The sequence below is a fragment of the Lampetra fluviatilis genome, unplaced genomic scaffold (assembly GCF_964198595.1).
Source record: "Lampetra fluviatilis unplaced genomic scaffold, kcLamFluv1.1 SCAFFOLD_328, whole genome shotgun sequence".
In the NCBI taxonomy this organism is placed as follows: Eukaryota; Metazoa; Chordata; class Hyperoartia; order Petromyzontiformes; family Petromyzontidae; genus Lampetra; species Lampetra fluviatilis.
This window is the reverse complement of record NW_027620441.1, coordinates 1,327-25,000: the sequence shown is the minus strand read 5'-3', so window position 1 is coordinate 25,000 and position 23,674 is coordinate 1,327. Positions and strand designations below refer to the sequence as shown.

At 47.1% G+C, this 23,674-nt stretch overlaps 1 protein-coding gene across 1 annotated transcript in view; it reads left to right on the top strand.

Moving 5' to 3' along the window:
* The window catches only part of SMS (spermine synthase), a 67,698-nt gene extending 44,545 nt beyond the window's left edge, over positions 1–23,153 (top strand). The window contains exons 7-11 of the mRNA XM_078884536.1: positions 1–26; positions 4,819–4,933; positions 7,083–7,162; positions 13,653–13,768; positions 23,082–23,153. The exon at positions 1–26 is cut by the window's left edge and continues 64 nt beyond it. Coding sequence (XP_078740662.1) covers positions 1–26; positions 4,819–4,933; positions 7,083–7,162; positions 13,653–13,768; positions 23,082–23,118 — 374 coding nt within the window. The 3' untranslated portion in view covers positions 23,119–23,153. The remainder of the gene's footprint in view (positions 27–4,818; positions 4,934–7,082; positions 7,163–13,652; positions 13,769–23,081) is intronic.
* Positions 23,154–23,674: the final 521 nt, after the last annotated feature.

The window sequence follows — 23,674 nt, the reverse complement described above, 5'->3', positions numbered from 1 at the left end:
ACTCACTCAGTGGACCCACTCACCAGGTGAGCTCACCACACACTCACCACACACTCACTCACCACACACTCACTCACCAGGTGAGCTCACCACTCACCACACTCACTCACCACACTCACTCACCACACACCACCTACTCACCACTCACCACTCACCACTCATCTCCGCTCCGTGTGCGGTGACGCCCTCGACTCACTCAGTGGACCCACCCACCAGGTGAGCTCACCACCTACTCACCACACACTCACCACTCACTCACCACTCACTCACCACACACTCACTCACCAGGTGAGCTCACCACACACTCACCACACTCACTCACCACTCACTCACCACTCACTCACCACACACTCACTCACCAGGTGAGCTCACCACACACTCACCACCTACTCACCACCCACCAGGTGAGCTCACCACACACTCACCACACACTCACCACTCACCACCTACTCACCACACACTCACCACTCACTCACCACTCACTCACCACACACTCACTCACCAGGTGAGCTCACCACACACTCACCACACTCACTCACCACTCACTCACCACTCACTCACCACACACTCACTCACCAGGTGAGCTCACCACACACTCACCACCTACTCACCACCCACCAGGTGAGCTCACCACACACTCACCACACACTCACCACTCACCACCTACTCACCACACACTCACCACTCACTCACCACTCACTCACCACACACTCACTCACCAGGTGAGCTCACCACTCACTCACCACACACTCACCACTCACCACCTACTCACCACCTACTCACTCACCACTACACTCACTCACCAGGTGAGCTCACCACACACTCACCACCTACTCACCACCCACCAGGTGAGCTCACCACACACTCACCACACACTCACCACTCACCACCTACTCACCACACACTCACCACTCACTCACCACTCACTCACCACACACTCACTCACCAGGTGAGCTCACCACACACTCACCACACTCACTCACCACTCACTCACCACTCACTCACCACACACTCACTCACCAGGTGAGCTCACCACACACTCACCACCTACTCACCACCCACCAGGTGAGCTCACCACACACTCACCACACACTCACCACTCACCACCTACTCACCACACACTCACCACTCACTCACCACTCACTCACCACACACTCACTCACCAGGTGAGCTCACCACTCACTCACCACACACTCACCACTCACCACCTACTCACCACCTACTCACTCACCACTACACTCACTCACCAGGTGAGCTCACCACACACTCACCACCTACTCACCACCCACCAGGTGAGCTCACCACACACTCACCACACACTCACCACTCACCACCTACTCACCACACACTCACCACTCACTCACCACACACTCACTCACCAGGTGAGCTCACCACTCACTCACCACACACTCACCACTCACCACCTACTCACCACCTACTCACTCACCACTACACTCACTCACCAGGTGAGCTCACCACACACTCACCACACTCACTCACCACACTCACCACTCACCACCTACTCACCACTCACCACTCACCACCTACTCACTCACCACACACTCACTCACCAGGTGAGCTCACCACACACTCACCACCTACTCACCACCCACCAGGTGAGCTCACCACACACTCACCACACACTCACCACTCACCACCTACTCACCACACACTCACCACACACTCACCACTCACTCACCACTCACTCACCACACACTCACTCACCAGGTGAGCTCACCACACACTCACCACTCACCACCTACTCACTCACCACCTACTCACCACCTACTCACCACTCACCACTCACCACACTCACTCACCAACACTCACCACCTACTCACCACTGTCTGTGTGTGACTGTGTGTGTGTGTGACTGTGTGTGTGTGTGACTGTGTGTTTGTGTGACTGTGTGTGTGTGTGTGTGACTGTGTGTGTGTGTGTGTGACTGTGTGTGTGTGTGTGACACTGACTGACTGTGTGTAGATAGTGGTGGGTGACTGTGTGTGTGTGACTGTGTGTGTGACTGTGTGTGTGTAGATAGTGGTGGGTGACTGTGTGTGTGTGTGTCACTGTGTGTGTGTGTGACTGTGTGTGTGACTGTGTGTGTGTGTGTGACTGTGTGTGTCACTGTGTGTGTGTGACTGTGTGTGTGTGTGTGACTGTGTGTGTGACTGTGTGTGTGACTGTGTGTGTGTAGATAGTGGTGGGTGACTGTGTGACTGTGTGTGTGTGTGTGTGTCACTGTGTGTGTGTGACACTGACTGTGTGTCTGTGTGTAGATAGTGGTGGGTGACTGTGTGTGTGACTGTGTGACTGTGTGACTGTGTGTGTGACTGTGTGTGTGACTGTGTGTGTGTGTGTCACTGTGTGTGTGTGTGACTGTGTGTGTGACTGTGTGTGTGTGACTGTGTGTGTGTGTGACTGTGTGTGTGTGTGACTGTGTGTGTGTGTGACTGTGTGTGTGTGTGTCACTGTGTGTGTGTGTGACTGTGTGTGTGACTGTGTGTGTGTGACTGTGTGACTGTGTGTGTGACTGTGTGTGTGACTGTGTGTGTGTGTGACTGTGTGTGTGTGTGTGACTGTGTGTGTGTGTGACTGTGTGTGTGTGTGTGACTGTGTGTGTGTGACTGTGTGTGTGTGACTGTGTGTGTGACTGTGTGTGTGTGTCTGTGTGTGTGTGACTGTGTGTGTGTGTGACTGTGTGTGTAGACTGTGTGTGTGTGTGTGTGTGACTGTGTGTGTGTGTGTAGACTGTGTGTGTGTGTGACTGTGTGTGTGTGTGTAGACTGTGTGTGTGTGTGTGTGACTGTGTGTGTGTGACTGTGTGACTGTGTGTGTGACTGTGTGTGTGACTGTGTGTGTGACTGTGTGTGTGTGTGACTGTGTGTGTGTGACTGTGTGTGTGTGTGACTGTGTGTGTGTGTGTGACTGTGTGTGTGTGTGACTGTGTGTGTGTGACTGTGTGTGTGTGTGTGACTGTGTGTGTGACTGTGTGTGTGTGTCTGTGTGTGTGACTGTGTGTGTGTGTGACTGTGTGTGTGTGTGACTGTGTGTGTGTGTGACTGTGTGTGTGACTGTGTGTGTGTGTGACACTGACTGACTGTGTGTAGATAGTGGTGGGTGACTGTGTGACTGTGTGTGTGTGTCACTGTGTGTGTGTGTGACACTGACTGTGTGTCTGTGTGTAGATAGTGGTGGGTGACTGTGTGTGTGACTGTGTGACTGTGTGACTGTGTGTGTGACACTGTGTGTGTGTAGATAGTGGTGGGTGACTGTGTGTGTGACTGTGTGACTGTGTGTGTGACACTGTGTGTGTGTAGATAGTGGTGGGTGACTGTGTGTGTGACTGTGTGACTGTGTGTGTGACTGTGTGTGTGTAGATAGTGGTGGGTGACTGTGTGTGTGACTGTGTGACTGTGTGTGTGTGTCACTGTGTGTGTGTGTGTGACTGTGTGTGTGTCACTGTGTGTGTGTGTGTGACTGTGTGACTGTGTGACTGTGTGTGTCACTGTGTGTGTGTGTGTGACTGTGACTGTGTGACTGTGTGTGACTGTGTGTGTAGATAGTGGTGGGTGACTGTGTGTGTGTGTGTCACTGTGTGTGTGTGTCACTGTGTGTGTGTGTGTGACTGTGTGACTGTGTGACTGTGTGTGTGACTGTGTGTGTGACTGTGTGTGTGTAGATAGTGGTGGGTGACTGTGTGTGTCACTGTGTGTGTGTGTCACTGTGTGTGTGTGTGTGACTGTGTGACTGTGTGACTGTGTGTGTGACTGTGTGTGTAGATAGTGGTGGGTGACTGTGTGTGTGTGTGTCACTGTGTGTGTGTGTGTGTCACTGTGTGTGTGTGTGTGACTGTGTGACTGTGTGTGTGACTGTGTGTGTGACTGTGTGTGTGACTGTGTGTGTGTAGATAGTGGTGGGTGACTGTGTGACTGTGTGTGTGACTGTGTGTGTGACTGTGTGTGTGACTGTGTGTGTGTAGATAGTGGTGGGTGACTGTGTGTGTGTGTGTCACTGTGTGTGTGTGTGTGTGTGTCACTGTGTGTGTGTGTGACTGTGTGACTGTGTGTGTGACTGTGTGACTGTGTGACTGTGTGTGTGACTGTGTGTGTGACTGTGTGTGTGTGTGTGACTGTGTGTGTGACTGTGTGTGTGACTGTGTGTGTGACTGTGTGTGTGACTGTGTGACTGTGTGTGTGACTGTGTGTGTGACTGTGTGTGTGTGTGTGACTGTGTGACTGTGTGACTGTGTGTGTGACTGTGTGTGTGTAGATAGTGGTGGGTGACTGTGTGTGTGTGTGTGTGTGTGACTGTGTGTGTGTGTGTGTGACTGTGTGTGTGACTGTGTGTGTGACTGTGTGTGTGTAGATAGTGGTGGGTGACTGTGTGTGTGTGTGACTGTGTGTGTGACTGTGTGTGTGTAGATAGTGGTGGGTGACTGTGTGTGTGTGTGACTGTGTGTGTGTAGATAGTGGTGGGTGACTGTGTGTGTGTGTGACTGTGTGTGTGACTGTGTGTGTGACTGTGTGTGTGTGTGTCACTGTGTGTGTGTGTGACTGTGTGTGTGACTGTGTGTGTGACTGTGTGTGTGACTGTGTGTGTGACTGTGTGTGTGTGTGACTGTGTGACTGTGTGACTGTGTGTGTGACTGTGTGTGTCACTGTGTGTGTGTGTGTGACTGTGTGACTGTGTGTGACTGTGTGTGTGACTGTGTGTGTGTGTGACTGTGTGTGTGTGTGTCACTGTGTGGGTGACTGTGTGTGTGTGTGACTGTGTGACTGTGTGTGTGACTGTGTGGGTGACTGTGTGTGTGTGTAGATAGTGGTGGGTGACTGTGTCCCCGCTCTGCGTCGCTACGCCGACAGCCGCACGGAGTTTGACTTCATCATCAACGACCTCACAGCCATCCCCATCTCCACCGCTCACCACCACGGTAACCAGCACTCACCACAGCTCACCACTCACCACCAACACTCACCACTCACCAACACTCACCACCACGGTAACCAACACTCACCACAGCTCACCACTCACCACCACTCACCACTCACCACTCACCAACACTCACCACAGCTCACCACTCACCACTCACCACCACGGTAACCAACACTCACCACCAACACTCACCACTCACCAACACTCACCACTCACCACCACGGTAACCAACACTCACCACTCACCAACACTCACCACTCACCAACACTCACCACAGCTCACCACTCACCACTCACCACCACGGTAACCAACACTCACCACCAACACTCACCACCAACACTCACCACCAACACTCACCAACACTCACCACCACGGTAACCAACACTCACCACCAACACTCACCACCAACACTCACCAACACTCACCACCACGGTAACCAACACTCACCACCAACACTCACCACTCACCACTCACCACCACTCACCACCGCTCACCACTCACCACTCACCACCACTCACCACCGCTCACCACCACGGTAACCAACACTCACCAACACTCACCACTCACCACTCACCACCAACACTCACCAACACTCACCACTCACCACTCACCACCAACACTCACCACCACTCACCACTCACCACCACTCACCACCGCTCACCACCACGGTAACCAACACTCACCACTCACCACTCACCACCACTCACCACCAACACTCACCACCACTCACCACTCACCACCACTCACCACCGCTCACCACTCACCACCAACACTCACCAACACTCACCACTCACCACTCACCACCACTCACCACCAACACTCACCACCACTCACCACTCACCAACACTCACCACCGCTCACCACTCACCACCAACACTCACCACCACTCACCACCACGGTAACCAACACTCACCACCAACACTCACCACTCACCACCACCACTCACCACAGCTCACCACTCACCACCACTCACCACTCACCACTCACCACCAACACTCACCACCACTCACCACTCACCACCACTCACCACCGCTCACCACTCACCACCAACACTCACCACCACTCACCACTCACCAACACTCACCACCACGGTAACCAACACTCACCACCAACACTCACCACTCACCACCAACACTCACCACAGCTCACCACTCACCACTCACCACCACTCACCACCACGGTAACCAACACTCACCACCAACACTCACCACCACTCACCACCACGGTAACCAACACTCACCACCAACACTCACCACTCACCACCAACACTCACCACAGCTCACCACTCACCACTCACCAACACTCACCACCACTCACCACCACGGTAACCACCACTCACCACCACGGTAACCACCACTCACCAACACTCACCAACACTCACCAACACTCACCACTCACCACAGCTCACCACTCACCAACACTCACCACAGCTCACCACTCACCACTCACCACTCACCACCACTCACCACTCACCACCAACACTCACCACTCACCACAGCTCACCACTCACCACTCACCACTCACCACTCACCACAGCTCACCACTCACCACTCACCACCACTCACCACAGCTCACCACTCACCACTCACCACCACGGTAACCAACACTCACCAACACTCACCACAGCTCACCACTCAGCACTCACCACTCACCACTCACAACCACCACTCACCACCACGGTAACCACCACTCACCACAGCTCACCACTCACCACTCACCACAGCTCACCACTCACCACTCACCACCACGGTAACCACCACTCACCACCACTCAGCACCACGGTAACCACCACTCACCACCACTCAGCACCACGGTAACCAACACTCACCACAGCTCACCACTCACCACTCACCACCACGGTAACCACCACTCACCACCACTCACCACTCACCACCACGGTAACCACCACTCACCACAGCTCACCACTCACCACTCACCACAGCTCACCACTCACCACCAACACTCACCACTCACCACCAACACTCACCACCAACACTCACCACTCACCACCACGGTAACCACCACTCACCACAGCTCACCACTCACCACCAACACTCACCACAGCTCACCACTCACCACCAACACTCACCACTCACCACCAACACTCACCACTCACCACTCACCACCCCCCCCCCCTCCCCCCCCAGACTCGTCTTGGGACTTCTTGTGGCTCATCCTGGAACTCTCCCTCAAGGTTCTACGCCCAGACGGCAAATACCTCACCCAGGTACTCACCAGGTACTCAGCAGGTACTCACCAAGTACTCACCAGGTACTCAGCAGGTACTCACCAAGTACTCACCAGGTACTCACCAGGTACTCACCAAGTACTCACCAGGTACTCACCAAGTACTCACCAGGTACTCACCAGGTACTCACCAAGTACTCACCAGGTACTCACCAGGTACTCACCAGGTACTCACCAAGTACTCACCAGGTACTCACCAGGTACTCACCAAGTACTCACCAGGTACTCACCAGGTACTCACCAGGTACTCACCAGGTACTCAGCAGGTACTCACCAGGTACTCACCAGGTACTCACCAAGTACTCACCAGGTACTCAGCAAGTACTCACCAGGTACTCACCAAGTACTCACCAGGCACTCACCAGGTACTCACCAAGTACTCACCAGGTACTCACCAAGTACTCAGCAGGTACTCACCAGGTACTCACCAAGTACTCAGCAGGTACTCACCAAGTACTCACCAGGTACTCACCAGGTACTCACCAGGTACTCACCAAGTACTCACCAGGTACTCACCAGGTACTCACCAGGTACTCACCAAGTACTCAGCAGGTACTCACCAGGTACTCACCAGGTACTCACCAAGTACTCACCAAGTACTCAGCAGGTACTCACCAGGTACTCACCAGGTACTCACCAAGTACTCAGCAGGTACTCACCAGGCACTCACCAGGTACTCACCAAGTACTCACCAGGTACTCACCAGGTACTCACCAAGTACTCACCAGGTACTCACCAAGTACTCACCAGGTACTCACCAAGTACTCACCAGGTACTCGCCAGGTACTCACCAAGTACTCACCAGGTACTCACCAAGTACTCACCAAGTACTCACCAGGTACTCACCAGGTACTCACCAAGTACTCACCAGGTACTCACCAAGTACTCACCAGGTACTCACCAGGTACTCACCAGGTACTCGCCAGGCACTCACCAAGTACTCACCAGGTACTCACCAAGTACTCACCAGGTACTCACCAGGTACTCACCAGGTACTCACCAATTACTCACCAATTACTCACCAAGTACTCACCAGGTACTCACCAGGTACTCGCCAGGTACTCACCAGGTACTCACCAGGCACTCACCAGGTACTCACCAGGTACTCGCCAAGTACTCACCAGGTACTCGCCAGGTACTCGCCAAGTACTCACCAGGTACTCACCAGATACTCACCAGGTACTCACCAATTACTCACCAATTACTCACCAAGTACTCACCAGGTACTCACCAGGTACTCGCCAGGTACTCACCAGGTACTCACCAGGCACTCACCAGGTACTCACCAGGTACTCACCAAGTACTCACCAGGTACTCACCAGGTACTCACCAAGTACTCACCAAGTACTCACCAGGCACTCACCAAGTACTCACCAAGTACTCACCAGGTACTCACCAGGTACTCACCAGGTACTCACCAGGTACTCGCCAGGTACTCGCCAAGTACTCACCAGGTACTCACCAGGTACTCACCAGGTACTCACCAGGTACTCACCAAGTACTCACCAGGTACTCACCAAGTACTCACCAGGTACTCACCAGGTACTCACCAAGTACTCACCAAGTACTCACCAGGTACTCACCAGGTACTCACCAAGTACTCACCAAGTACTCACCAGGTACTCACCAAGTACTCACCAGGTACTCACCAGGTACTCACCAAGTACTCACCAAGTACTCACCAGGTACTCACCAAGTACTCACCAGGCACTCACCAGGTACTCACCAGGTACTCACCAAGTACTCACCAGGTACTCACCAGGTACTCACCAAGTACTCACCAGGTACTCACCAATTACTCACCAAGTACTCACCAGGTACTCACCAATTACTCACCAAGTACTCAGCAGGTACTCACCAGGTACTCACCAGGTACTCACCAGGCACTCACCAGGTACTCACCAGGTACTCACCAGGTACTCACCAGGCACTCACCAGGTACTCACCAAGTACTCACCAAGTACTCACCAAGTACTCACCAGGTACTCACCAAGTACTCACCAGGTACTCACCAGGTACTCACCAGGTACTCGCCAGGTACTCGCCAAGTACTCACCAGGTACTCACCAGGTACTCACCAGGTACTCACCAGGTACTCACCAAGTACTCACCAGGTACTCACCAGGCACTCACCAAGTACTCACCAAGTACTCACCAAGTACTCACCAGGTACTCACCAAGTACTCACCAGGTACTCACCAAGTACTCACCAAGTACTCACCAAGTACTCACCAGGTACTCACCAGGTACTCACCAAGTACTCACCAAGTACTCACCAGGTACTCACCAAGTACTCACCAGGTACTCACCAAGTACTCACCAAGTACTCACCAGGTACTCACCAAGTACTCACCAAGTACTCACCAAGTACTCAGCAGGTACTCACCAGGTACTCACCAAGTACTCACCAAGTACTCACCAAGTACTCACCAGGTACTCACCAAGTACTCAGCAGGTACTCACCAGGTACTCACCAAGTACTCACCAGGTACTCACCAGGTACTCACCAGGCACTCACCAGGTACTCACCAAGTACTCACCAGGTACTCACCAGGTACTCACCAAGTACTCACCAAGTACTCACCAAGTACTCACCAGGTACTCACCAGGTACTCACCAAGTACTCACCAAGTACTCAGCAGGTACTCACCAGGTACTCACCAGGTACTCACCAAGTACTCACCAAGTACTCACCAAGTACTCAGCAGGTACTCACCAGGTACTCACCAAGTACTCACCAAGTACTCACCAAGTACTCACCAGGTACTCACCAAGTACTCACCAAGTACTCACCAAGTACTCACCAAGTACTCACCAGGTACTCACCAAGTACTCACCAGGTACTCACCAAGTACTCACCAGGCACTCACCAGGTACTCACCAGGTACTCACCAGGTACTCACCAAGTACTCAGCAGGTACTCACCAAGTACTCACCAAGTACTCACCAGGTACTCACCAGGCACTCACCAAGTACTCACCAGGTACTCACCAGGTACTCACCAGGTACTCACCAAGTACTCACCAGGCACTCACCAGGTACTCACCAGGTTCTCACCAGGTACTCACCAAGTACTCACCAGGTACTCACCAAGTACTCACCAGGTTCTCACCAGGTACTCACCAAGTACTCACCAGGTACTCACCAGGCACTCACCAAGCACTCACCAAGTACTCACCAGGTACTCAGCAGGTACTGACCAAGTACTCACCAGGTACTCACCAGGTACTCACCAAGTACTCACCAGGTACTCACCAAGTACTCACCAAGTACTCACCAGGCACTCACCAGGTACTGACCAAGTACTCACCAGGTACTCACCAGGTACTCACCAAGTACTCACCAGGTACTCACCAAGTACTCACCAGGTACTCACCAGGTACTCACCAAGTACTCACCAGGCACTCACCAAGTACTCACCAGGTACTCACCAAGTACTCACCAAGTACTCACCAGGTACTCACCAGGTACTCACCAAGTACTCACCAGGCACTCACCAAGTACTCACCAGGTACTCACCAAGTACTCACCAAGTACTCACCAGGTACTCATCAGGTACTCACCAGGTACTCACCAAGTACTCACTAAGTACTCACCAGGTACTCACCAGGTACTCACCAGGTACTCACCAAGTACTCACCAGGTACTCACCAAGTACTCACCAGGTACTAACCAAGTACTCACCAGGCACTCACCAAGTACTCACCAAGTACTCACCAAGTACTCACCGGGTACTCAGCAGGTACTCACCAGGTACTCACCAGGCACTCACCAGGCACTCACCAAGTACTCACCAAGTACTCACCAGGTACTCACCAAGTACTCACCAGGTACTCACCAGGTACTCACCAGGCACTCACCAAGTACTCACCAGGTACTCACCAGGTACTCACCAGGTACTCACCAGGTACTCACCAGGCACTCACCAAGTACTCACCAGGTACTCACCAGGTACTCACCAGGTACTCAGCAAGTACTCACCAGGTACTCACCAAGTACTCACCAGGTACTCACCAAGTACTCACCAGGTACTCACCAAGTACTCACCAGGTACTCACCAAGTACTCACCAGGCACTCACCAGGCACTCACCAGGTACTCACCAGGTACTCACCAGGTACTCACCAGGTACTCACCAGGTACTCACCAAGTACTCAGCAGGTACTCACCAGGTACTCACCAGGTACTCACCAGGTACTCACCAAGCACTCACCAGGTACTCACCAGGTACTCACCAAGTACTCACCAGGTACTCACCAGGCACTCACCAGGTACTCACCAAGTACTCACCAGGTACTCACCAGGCACTCACCAGGCACTCACCAAGTACTCACCAGGTACTCACCAGGCACTCACCAGGCACTCACCAAGTACTCACCAGGTACTCACCAAGCACTCACCAGGTACTCACCAAGTACTCACCAGGTACTCACCAGGCACTCACCAGGTACTCACCAGGTACTCACCAGGCACTCACCAGGTACTCACCAAGTACTCACCAGGTACTCACCAGGCACTCACCAGGTACTCACCAAGTACTCAGCAGGTACTCACCAGGTACTCACCAGGTACTCACCAGGTACTCACCAAGCACTCACCAGGTACTCACCAAGTACTCACCAGGTACTCACCAGGCACTCACCAGGTACTCACCAAGTACTCACCAGGTACTCACCAGGTACTCACCAGGCACTCACCAAGTACTCACCAAGTACTCACCAGGTACTCACCAGGTACTCACCAAGTACTCACCAGGTACTCACCAGGTACTCAGCAGGTACTCACCAGGTACTCACCAGGTACTCACCAGGTACTCACCAAGTACTCACCAGGTACTCACCAAGTACTCACCAAGTACTCACCAGGTACTCACCAAGTACTCACCAAGTACTCACCAAGTACTCAGCAGGTACTCACCAAGTACTCACCAAGTACTCACCAGGTACTCACCAGGTACTCACCAGGTACTCACCAGGCACTCACCAGGTACTCACCAAGTACTCACCAAGTACTCACCAGGTACTCACCAAGTACTCACCAGGTACTCAGCAGGTACTCACCAAGTACTCACCAAGTACTCAGCAGGTACTCACCAGGTACTCACCAAGTACTCACCAGGTACTCACCAAGTACTCACCAGGTACTCACCAGGTACTCACCAAGTACTCACCAGGTACTCACCAGGTACTCACCAGGTACTCACCAAGTACTCACCAGGTACTCACCAGGTACTCACCAGGTACTCACCAGGTACTCACCAGGTACTCACCAAGTACTCACCAAGTACTCACCAGGTACTCACCAAGTACTCACCAGGTACTCACCAGGTACTCACCAGGTACTCACCAGGTACTCACCAAGCACTCACCAAGTACTCACCAGGTACTCACCAGGTACTCACCAAGTACTCACCAGGTACTCAGCAGGTACTCACCAGGTCTGTGTGCGTGTGTCACTTTGTGACTGTGTGCAGCGTAACGACTACAACATGCGTGTGACATGTGTGTGCGTGTGCAGCGTAACGACTACAACATGCGTGTGACATGTGTGTGCGTGTGCAGTGCAACGGCTACAACATGCGTGTGACATGTGTGTGCGTGTGTGGGCAGGGTAACTGCTACAACATGCGTGTGACATGTGTGTGACTGTGTGCAGTGTAACGGCTACAACATGCGTGTGACATGTGTGTGACTGTGTGCAGGGTAACGGCTACAACATGCGTGTGACGTGTGTGTGCGTGTGCAGGGTAACTGCTACAACATGCGTGTGACATGTGTGTGACTGTGTGCAGGGTAACGGCTTCAACATGCGTGTGACATGTGTGTGACTGTGTGCAGGGTAACGGCTACAACATGCGTGTGACATGTGTGTGACTGTGTGCAGGGTAACGGCTTCAACATGCGTGTGACATGTGTGTGCGTGTGTGCAGTGTAACGGCTACAACATGCGTGTGACATGTGTGTGCGTGTGCAGTGCAACGGCTACAACATGCGTGTGACATGTGTGTGCGTGTGTGGGCAGGGTAACTGCTACAACATGCGTGTGACATGTGTGTGACTGTGTGCAGTGTAACGGCTACAACATGCGTGTGACATGTGTGTGACTGTGTGCAGGGTAACGGCTACAACATGCGTGTGACGTGTGTGTGCGTGTGCAGGGTAACTGCTACAACATGCGTGTGACATGTGTGTGACTGTGTGCAGGGTAACGGCTTCAACATGCGTGTGACATGTGTGTGCGTGTGTGCAGTGTAACGGCTACAACATGCGTGTGACGTGTGTGTGCGTGTGCAGTGCAACGGCTACAACATGCGTGTGACGTGTGTGTGCGTGTGCAGGGCAACGGCTTCAACATGCGTGTGACGTGTGTGTGCGTGTGCAGTGCAACGGCTACAACATGCGTGTGACGTGTGTGTGCTTGTGTTTAGGGTAACGGCTTCAACATGCGTGTGACATGTGTGTGCGTGTGCAGGGTAACGGCTTCAACATGCGTGACGCTCTGAGTCTCTACGAGAAGCACCTGGGGCAGCTGCAGCCTCCTGTGGGATTCTCCCGACGCACGGCCAACGTGCCCTCGTACCTCGAGCTGTATCCTCACTGCCACCAACCAGCACACCAACTAGTGCACTAGTACACTAACTAGTACACTAGTACACTAACTAGTACACTAACTAGTACACTAACTAGTACACTAACTAGTACACTAACTAGTACACTAGCACACCAACTAGCACACTAGTACACTAACTAGTACACTAGTACACTAACTAGTACACTAACTAGTACACTAACTAGTACACTAACTAGTACACTAACTAGTACACCAACTAGTACACTAGCACACCAACTAGCACACCAACTAGCACACTAACTAGTACACTAACTAGCACACTAGCACACTAACTAGTACACTAACTAGTACACTAACTAGCACACCAACTAGCACACCAACTAGTACACTAACTAGTACACTAACTAGCACACTAACTAGTACACCAACTAGTACACTAGCACACCAACTAGCACACCAACTAGCACACCAACTAGTACACTAACTAGTACACTAACTAGTACACTAACTAGCACACCAACTAGTACACTAACTAGTACACTAACTAGTACACTAACTAGCACACCAACTAGTACACTAGCACACCAACTAGTACACTAGCACACTAGTACACTAACTAGTACACTAACTAGTACACTAACTAGCACACCAACTAGCACACTAACTAGTACACTAACTAGTACACTAACTAGTACACTAACTAGTACACTAACTAGCACACCAACTAGTACACTAACTAGCACACTAACTAGCACACCAACTAGTACACTAGCACACTAGTACACTAACTGGCACACCAACTAGTACACTAGCACACTAACTAGCACACCAACTAGTACACTAGCACACTAACTAGCACACTAACTAGCACACCAACTAGTACACTAGCACACCAACTAGCACACCAACTAGCACACCAACTAGCACACTAACTAGTACACTAACTAGCACACTAACTAGTACACTAACTAGTACACTAACTAGTACACTAACTAGCACACCAACTAGCACACCAACTAGTACACTAACTAGTACACTAACTAGTACACTAACTAGCACACTAACTAGTACACCAACTAGTACACTAGCACACCAACTAGCACACCAACTAGCACACTAACTAGTACACTAACTAGTACACTAACTAGTACACTAACTAGTACACTAACTAGTACACTAACTAGCACACCAACTAGTACACTAGCACACCAACTAGTACACTAGCACACTAGTACACTAACTAGTACACTAACTAGTACACTAACTAGCACACCAACTAGCACACTAACTAGTACACTAACTAGTACACTAACTAGTACACTAACTAGCACACCAACTAGTACACTAACTAGCACACTAACTAGCACACCAACTAGTACACTAGCACACTAGTACACTAACTGGCACACCAACTAGTACACTAGCACACTAGTACACTAACTAGCACACCAACTAGTACACTAGCACACTAACTAGCACACTAACTAGCACACCAACTAGTACACTAGCACACTAGTACACTAACTAGTGCACTAGCACACTAGCACACTAACTAGTACACTAACTAGTACACTAGTACACTAACTAGCACACTAACTAGCACACTAACTAGCACACTAGTACACTAACTAGTACTAACTAGTACTAACTAGTACTAACTTGCACACTAACTAGTACACTAACTAGTACACTAACTAGTACACTAACTAGCACACTAGTACACTAACTAGTACACTAACTAGCACACTAACTAGTACACTAACTAGTACACTAGTACACTAACTAGTACACTAACTAGTACACTAACTAGTACACTAGTACACTAACTAGTACTAACTAGTACTAACTAGTACTAACTTGCACACTAACTAGTACACTAACTAGTACACTAACTAGTACACTAACTAGCACACTAACTAGTACACTAACTAGTACACTAGTACACTAACTAGTACACTAACTAGTACACTAACTAGCACACTAACTAGTACACTAACTAGTACACTAACTAGTACACTAACTAGCACACTAACTAGTACACTAACTAGTACACTAGTACACTAGCTAGTACACTAACTAGCACACTAACTAGCACACTAACTAGCACACTAACTAGTACACTAGTACACTAACTAGTACACTAACTAGTACACTAGTACACTAACTAGTACACTAGTACGCTAACTAGCACACCAACTAGTACACTAACTAGCACACCAACTAGTACACCAACTAGTACACTAACTAGTACACTAACTAGTACACTAGTACACTAGTACACTAACTAGTACACTAACTAGCACACTAACTAGTACACTAACTAGTACACTAGTACACTAACTAGTACACTAACTAGCACACTAACTAGCACACTAACTAGTACACTAACTAGCACACTAACTAGCACACTAACTAGCACACTAACTAGTACACTAACTAGTACACTAGTACACTAACTAGTACACTAACTAGCACACTAACTAGTACACTAACTAGTACACTAACTAGTACACTAACTAGTACACCAACTAGTACACTAACTAGTACACTAACTAGTGCACTAACTAGTACACTAACTAGCACACTAACTAGCACACCAACTAGTACACCAACTAGTACACTAACTAGTACTCTAACTAGTGCACTAACTAGTACACTAACTAGCACACTAACTAGTACACTAACTAGTACACTAGTACACTAACTAGTACACTAACTAGTACACTAACTAGCACACTAACTAGCACACTAGTACACTAACTAGCACACTAACTAGTACACTAACTAGTACACTAACTAGTACACTAACTTGTACACTAACTAGTACACTAACTAGTACACTAACTAGCACACTAACTAGTACACTAACTAGTACACTAACTAGTACACTAGTACACTAACTAGCACACTAACTAGCACACTAACTAGTACACTATCTAGTACACTAACTAGTACACTAACTAGTACACTAACTAGTACACTAACTAGCACACTAACTAGCACACTAACTAGTACACTATCTAGTACACTAACTAGCACACTAACTAGTACACTAACTAGCACACTAACTAGCACACTAGTACACTAACTAGCACACTAACTAGTACACTAACTAGTACACTAGTACACTAACTAGTACACTAACTAGTACACTAACTAGTACACTAACTAGCACACTAACTAGTACACTAACTAGTACACTAACTAGCACACTAACTAGCACACTAACTAGTACACTAACTAGCACACTAACTAGTACACTAGTACACTAGTACACTAACTAGTACACTAACTAGTACACTAGTACACTAACTAGTACACTAACTAGTACACTAGTACACTAGTACACTAGTACACTAACTAGCACACTAACTAGTACACTAGTACACTAGTACACTAACTAGTACACTAACTAGTACACTAGTACACTAACTAGCACACTAACTAGCACACTAACTAGCACACTAACTAGCACACTAACTAGCACACTAGTACACTAACTAGTACACTAACTAGTACACTAGTACACTAGTACACTAACTAGTACACTAACTAGTACACTAGTACACTAACTAGCACACTAACTAGCACACTAACTAGCACACTAACTAGCACACTAACTAGCACACTAACTAGTACACTAGTACACTAACTAGTACACTAACTAGTACACTAGTACACTAGTACACTAACTAGTACACTAACTAGTACACTAACTAGCACACTAACTAGTACACTAACTAGTACACTAGTACACTAACTAGTACACTAACTAGCACACTAACTAGTACACTAACTAGCACACTAACTAGTACACTAACTAGCACACTTACTAGTACACTAGTACACTAACTAGTACACTAACTAGCACACTAATTAGTACACTAACTAGTACACTAGCACACCAACTAGTACACTAACTAGTACACTAACTAGCACACTAACTAGTACACTAACTAGTACACTAGCACACCAACTAGTACACTAACTAGTACACTAACTAGCACACTAACTATACACTAACTAGCACACTAACTAGTACACTAACTAGCACACTAACTAGCACACTAACTAGTACACTAACTAGCACACTAACTAGTACACTAACTAGCACACTTACTAGTACACTAGTACACTAACTAGCACACTAACTAGTACACTAACTAGCACACTAACTAGTACACTAACTAGCACACTTACTAGTACACTAACTAGTACACTAGTACACTAACTAGCACACTAACTAGCACACTAACTAGCACACTAACTAGTACACCAACTAGTACACTAACTAGCACACTAACTAGCACACTAACTAGCACACTAACTAGTACACTAACTAGTACACTAACTAGCACACTAACTAGCACACTAACTAGTACACTAACTAGCACACTAACTAGTACACCAACTAGTACACTAACTAGTACACTAACTAGTACACTAACTAGTACACTATCTAGTACACTAACTAGCACACTAACTAGCACACTAACTAGTACACTAACTAGCACACTAACTAGCACACTAACTAGTACACTAGTACACTAACTAGTACACTAACTAGCACACTAACTAGCACACTAACTAGTACACTAACTAGCACACTAACTAGCACACTAACTAGTACACTAACTAGCACACTAACTAGTACACTAGTACACTAACTAGTACACTAACTAGTACACTAACTAGTACACCAACTAGTACACTAACTAGTACACTAACTAGCACACTAACTAGTACACTAACTAGCACACTTACTAGTACACTAGTACACTAACTAGTACACTAACTAGCACACTAACTAGTACACTAACTAGCACACTTACTAGTACACTAGTACACTAACTAGTACACTAACTAGCACACCAACTAGTACACTAACTAGCACACTAACTAGTACACTAACTAGCACACTAACTAGTACACTAACTAGTACACTAACTAGTACACTAACTAGCACACTAACTAGTACACTAACTAGCACACTTACTAGTACACTAGTACACTAACTAGTACACTAACTAGCACACTAACTAGTACACTAACTAGCACTAACTAGTACACTAACTAGTACACTAACTAGCACACTAACTAGTACACTAACTAGTACACTAACTAGCACACTAACTAGTAACACTAACTAGTACACTAACTAGTACACTAACTAGCACACTAACTAGTACACTAACTAGTACACTAACTAGTACACTAACTAGCACACTAACTAGTAACACTAACTAGTACACTAACTAGTACACTAACTAGTACACTAACTAGTACACTAACTAGTACACTAACTAGCACACTTACTAGTACACTAACTAGCACACTAACTAGCACACTAACTAGTACACTAACTAGCACACTAACTAGCACACTAACTAGCACACTTACTAGTACACTAACTAGCACACTAACTAGTACACTAACTAGCACACTAACTAGCACACTAACTAGCACACTAACTAGCACACTAACTAGCACACTAACTAGTACACTAACTAGCACACTAACTAGTACACTAACTAGCACACTAACTAGTACACTAACTAGCACACTAACTAGTACACTAACTAGTACACTAACTAGTACACTAACTAGCACACTAACTAGTAACACTAACTAGTACACTAACTAGTACACTAACTAGTACACTAACTAGTACACTAACTAGCACACTTACTAGTACACTAACTAGCACACTAACTAGCACACTAACTAGTACACTAACTAGTACACTAACTAGTACACTAACTAGCACACTTACTAGTACACTAACTAGTACACTAACTAGCACACTAACTAGCACACCAACTAGCACACTTACTAGTACACTAACTAGTACACTAACTAGCACACTAACTAGTACACTAACTAGCACACTAACTAGTACACTAGTACACTAACTAGTACACTAACTAGCACACTAACTAGTACACTAACTAGTACACTAACTAGTACACTAACTAGCACACCAACTAGTACACTAACTAGTACACTAACTAGTACACTAACTAGCACTAACTAGTACACTAACTAGTACACTAACTAGTACACTAACTAGCACACTAACTAGTACACTAACTAGTACACTAACTAGTACACTAACTAGCACACTAACTAGTACACTAACTAGCACACTAACTAGTACACTAACTAGCACACTAACTAGTACACTAGTACACTAACTAGTACACTAACTAGCACACTAACTAGTACACTAACTAGTACACTAGTACACTAACTAGCACACCAACTAGTACACTAGTACACTAACTAGTACACTAACTAGCACACTAACTAGTACACTAACTAGTACACTAGTACACTAACTAGCACACTAACTAGTACACTAGTACACTAACTAGCACACTAACTAGTACACTAACTAGTACACTAACTAGTACACTAACTAGTACACTAACTAGTACACTAACTAGTACACTAACTAGTACACTAACTAGTACACTAACTAGCACACCAACTAGTACACTAACTAGTACACCAACTAGTACACTAACTAGTACACTAACTAGTACACTAACTAGTACACTAACTAGCACACTAACTAGTACACTAACTAGCACACCAACTAGTACACTAACTAGTACACTAACTAGCACACTAACTAGTACACTAACTAGTACACTAACTAGCACACTAACTAGCACACTAACTAGCACACTAACTAGCACACTAACTAGCACACTAACTAGCACACTAACTAGTACACTAACTAGTACACTAACTAGTACACTAGTACACTAACTAGCACACTAACTAGTACACTAACTAGCACACTAACTAGTACACTAACTAGTACACTAACTAGCACACTAACTAGCACACTAACTAGCACACTAACTAGCACACTAACTAGTACACTAGTACACTAACTAGCACACTAACTAGTACACTAACTAGTACACTAACTAGTACACTAACTAGCACACTAACTAGCACACTAACTAGTACACTAACTAGCACACTAACTAGTACACTAACTAGTACACTAACTAGCACACTAACTAGTACACTAGTACACTAACTAGTACACTAACTAGTACACTAACTAGTACACTAACTAGTACACTAACTAGCACACTAACTAGTACACTAACTAGCACACTAACTAGTACACTAACTAGTACACTAACTAGCACACTAACTAGTACACTAACTAGCACACTAACTAGTACACTAACTAGCACACTAACTAGCACACTAACTAGTACACTAACTAGCACACTAACTAGTACACTAGTACACTAACTAGTACACTAACTAGTACACTAACTAGTACACTAACTAGTACACTAACTAGCACACTAACTAGTACACTAACTAGCACACTAACTAGTACACTAACTAGCACACTAACTAGCACACTAACTAGTACACTAGTACACTAACTAGCACACTAACTAGTACACTAACTAGTACACTAACTAGCACACTAACTAGCACACTAACTAGTACACTAACTAGCACACTAACTAGTACACTAACTAGTACACTAACTAGCACACTAACTAGTACACTAGTACACTAACTAGTACACTAACTAGTACACTAACTAGTACACTAACTAGCACACTAACTAGTACACTAACTAGCACACTAACTAGTACACTAACTAGTACACTAACTAGCACACTAACTAGTACACTAACTAGCACACTAACTAGTACACTAACTAGCACACTAACTAGTACACTAACTAGTACACTAACTAGCACACTAACTAGTACACTAGTACACTAACTAGTACACTAACTAGTACACTAACTAGTACACTAACTAGCACACTAACTAGTACACTAACTAGCACACTAACTAGTACACTAACTAGTACACTAACTAGCACACTAACTAGCACACTAACTAGTACACTAACTAGTACACTAACTAGTACACTAACTAGCACACTAACTAGTACACTAACTAGCACACTAACTAGTACACTAACTAGCACACTAACTAGTACACTAACTAGTACACTAACTAGTACACTAGTACACTAGCACACTAACTAGTACACTAACTAGTACACTAACTAGTACACTAACTAGTACACTAACTAGCACACTAACTAGCACACTAACTAGCACACTAACTAGCACACTAACTAGTACACTAACTAGCACACTAACTAGCACACTAACTAGTACACTAACTAGTACACTAACTAGTACACTAACTAGCACACTAACTAGCACACTAACTAGCACACTAACTAGTACACTAACTAGCACACTAACTAGCACACTAACTAGTACACTAACTAGTACACTAACTAGTACACTAACTAGTACACTAACTAGTACACTAACTAGCACACTAACTAGTACACTAACTAGCACACTAACTAGTACACTAACTAGCACACTAACTAGCACACTAACTAGTACACTAACTAGTACACTAACTAGTACACTAACTAGCACACTAACTAGTACACTAACTAGCACACTAACTAGTACACTAACTAGCACACTAACTAGCACACTAACTAGTACACTAACTAGTACACTAACTAGTACACTAACTAGTACACTAACTAGTACACTAACTAGTACACTAACTAGTACACTAACTAGCACACTAACTAGTACACTAACTAGCACACTAACTAGTACACTAACTAGCACACTAACTAGCACACTAACTAGTACACTAACTAGTACACTAACTAGTACACTAACTAGTACACTAACTAGCACACTAACTAGCACACTAACTAGTACACTAACTAGTACACTAACTAGTACACTAGTACACTAACTAGCACACTAACTAGTACACTAACTAGCACACTAACTAGTACACTAACTAGCACACTAACTAGTACACTAGTACACTAACTAGCACACTAACTAGTACACTAACTAGCACACTAACTACTACCACTACTACCACTAGTACACTAACTAGTACACTAACTGGTGATTGTTGTTGGTGGTTGTTAGTTGTTGGTGGTGGTTGTTGTTGGTGTTGTTGGTGGTTGTTGTTGGTGGTTGTTGTTGGTGGTGATTGTTCTTGTTGGTGGTGGTTGTTGTTGTTGGTGGTGGTGGTTGTTATTGGTGGTGGTTGTTGTTGTTGGTGGTTGGTTTTGTTGTTGGTGGTTGTTGGTGGTGGTGATTGTTGTTGTTGGTGGTTGTTGTTGGTGGTGGTGATTGTTGTTGGTGGTTGTTGTTGTTGGTGGTGGTGGTTGTTGTTGTTGGTTGTTGTTGTTGGTGGTTGTTGTTGGTGGTGGTGGTGGTGGTTGTTGTTGGTTTTGTTGTTGGTGGTGGTTGTAGCTGCTGTGACCTTGACTGTGCCCAGCTGGGTCTTCTACACCATTTGGAAGAAGACCCCTTGAAGACACACACACCTACACCTACACACACCTACCACACCTACACACACCTACCACACACACACCTACACACACACCTACACACACACCTACACACACCTACACACACACCAACACACACACACCTACACACACACCTACACACACACACCCACCACACACACACCTACACACACACACCAACACACACCACACCTACACACACACCACACACACACACCTACACCACACCCTACACACACACACACCTACACACACACCCTACACACACCTACACACACACCTACACCACACACCTACACACACACCTACACCACACACCTACACACACACCTACACACACCTACACACACACCTACACACACACCTACACACACACCTACACACACACCTACACACACCTACACACACCTACACACACACCTACACACACACCACACACACCTACACACACACACACACACCTACACACACCACCCTACACACACACCTACACACACACCTACACACCACACCTACACACACACACCTACACCTACACACACCTACACACACACAC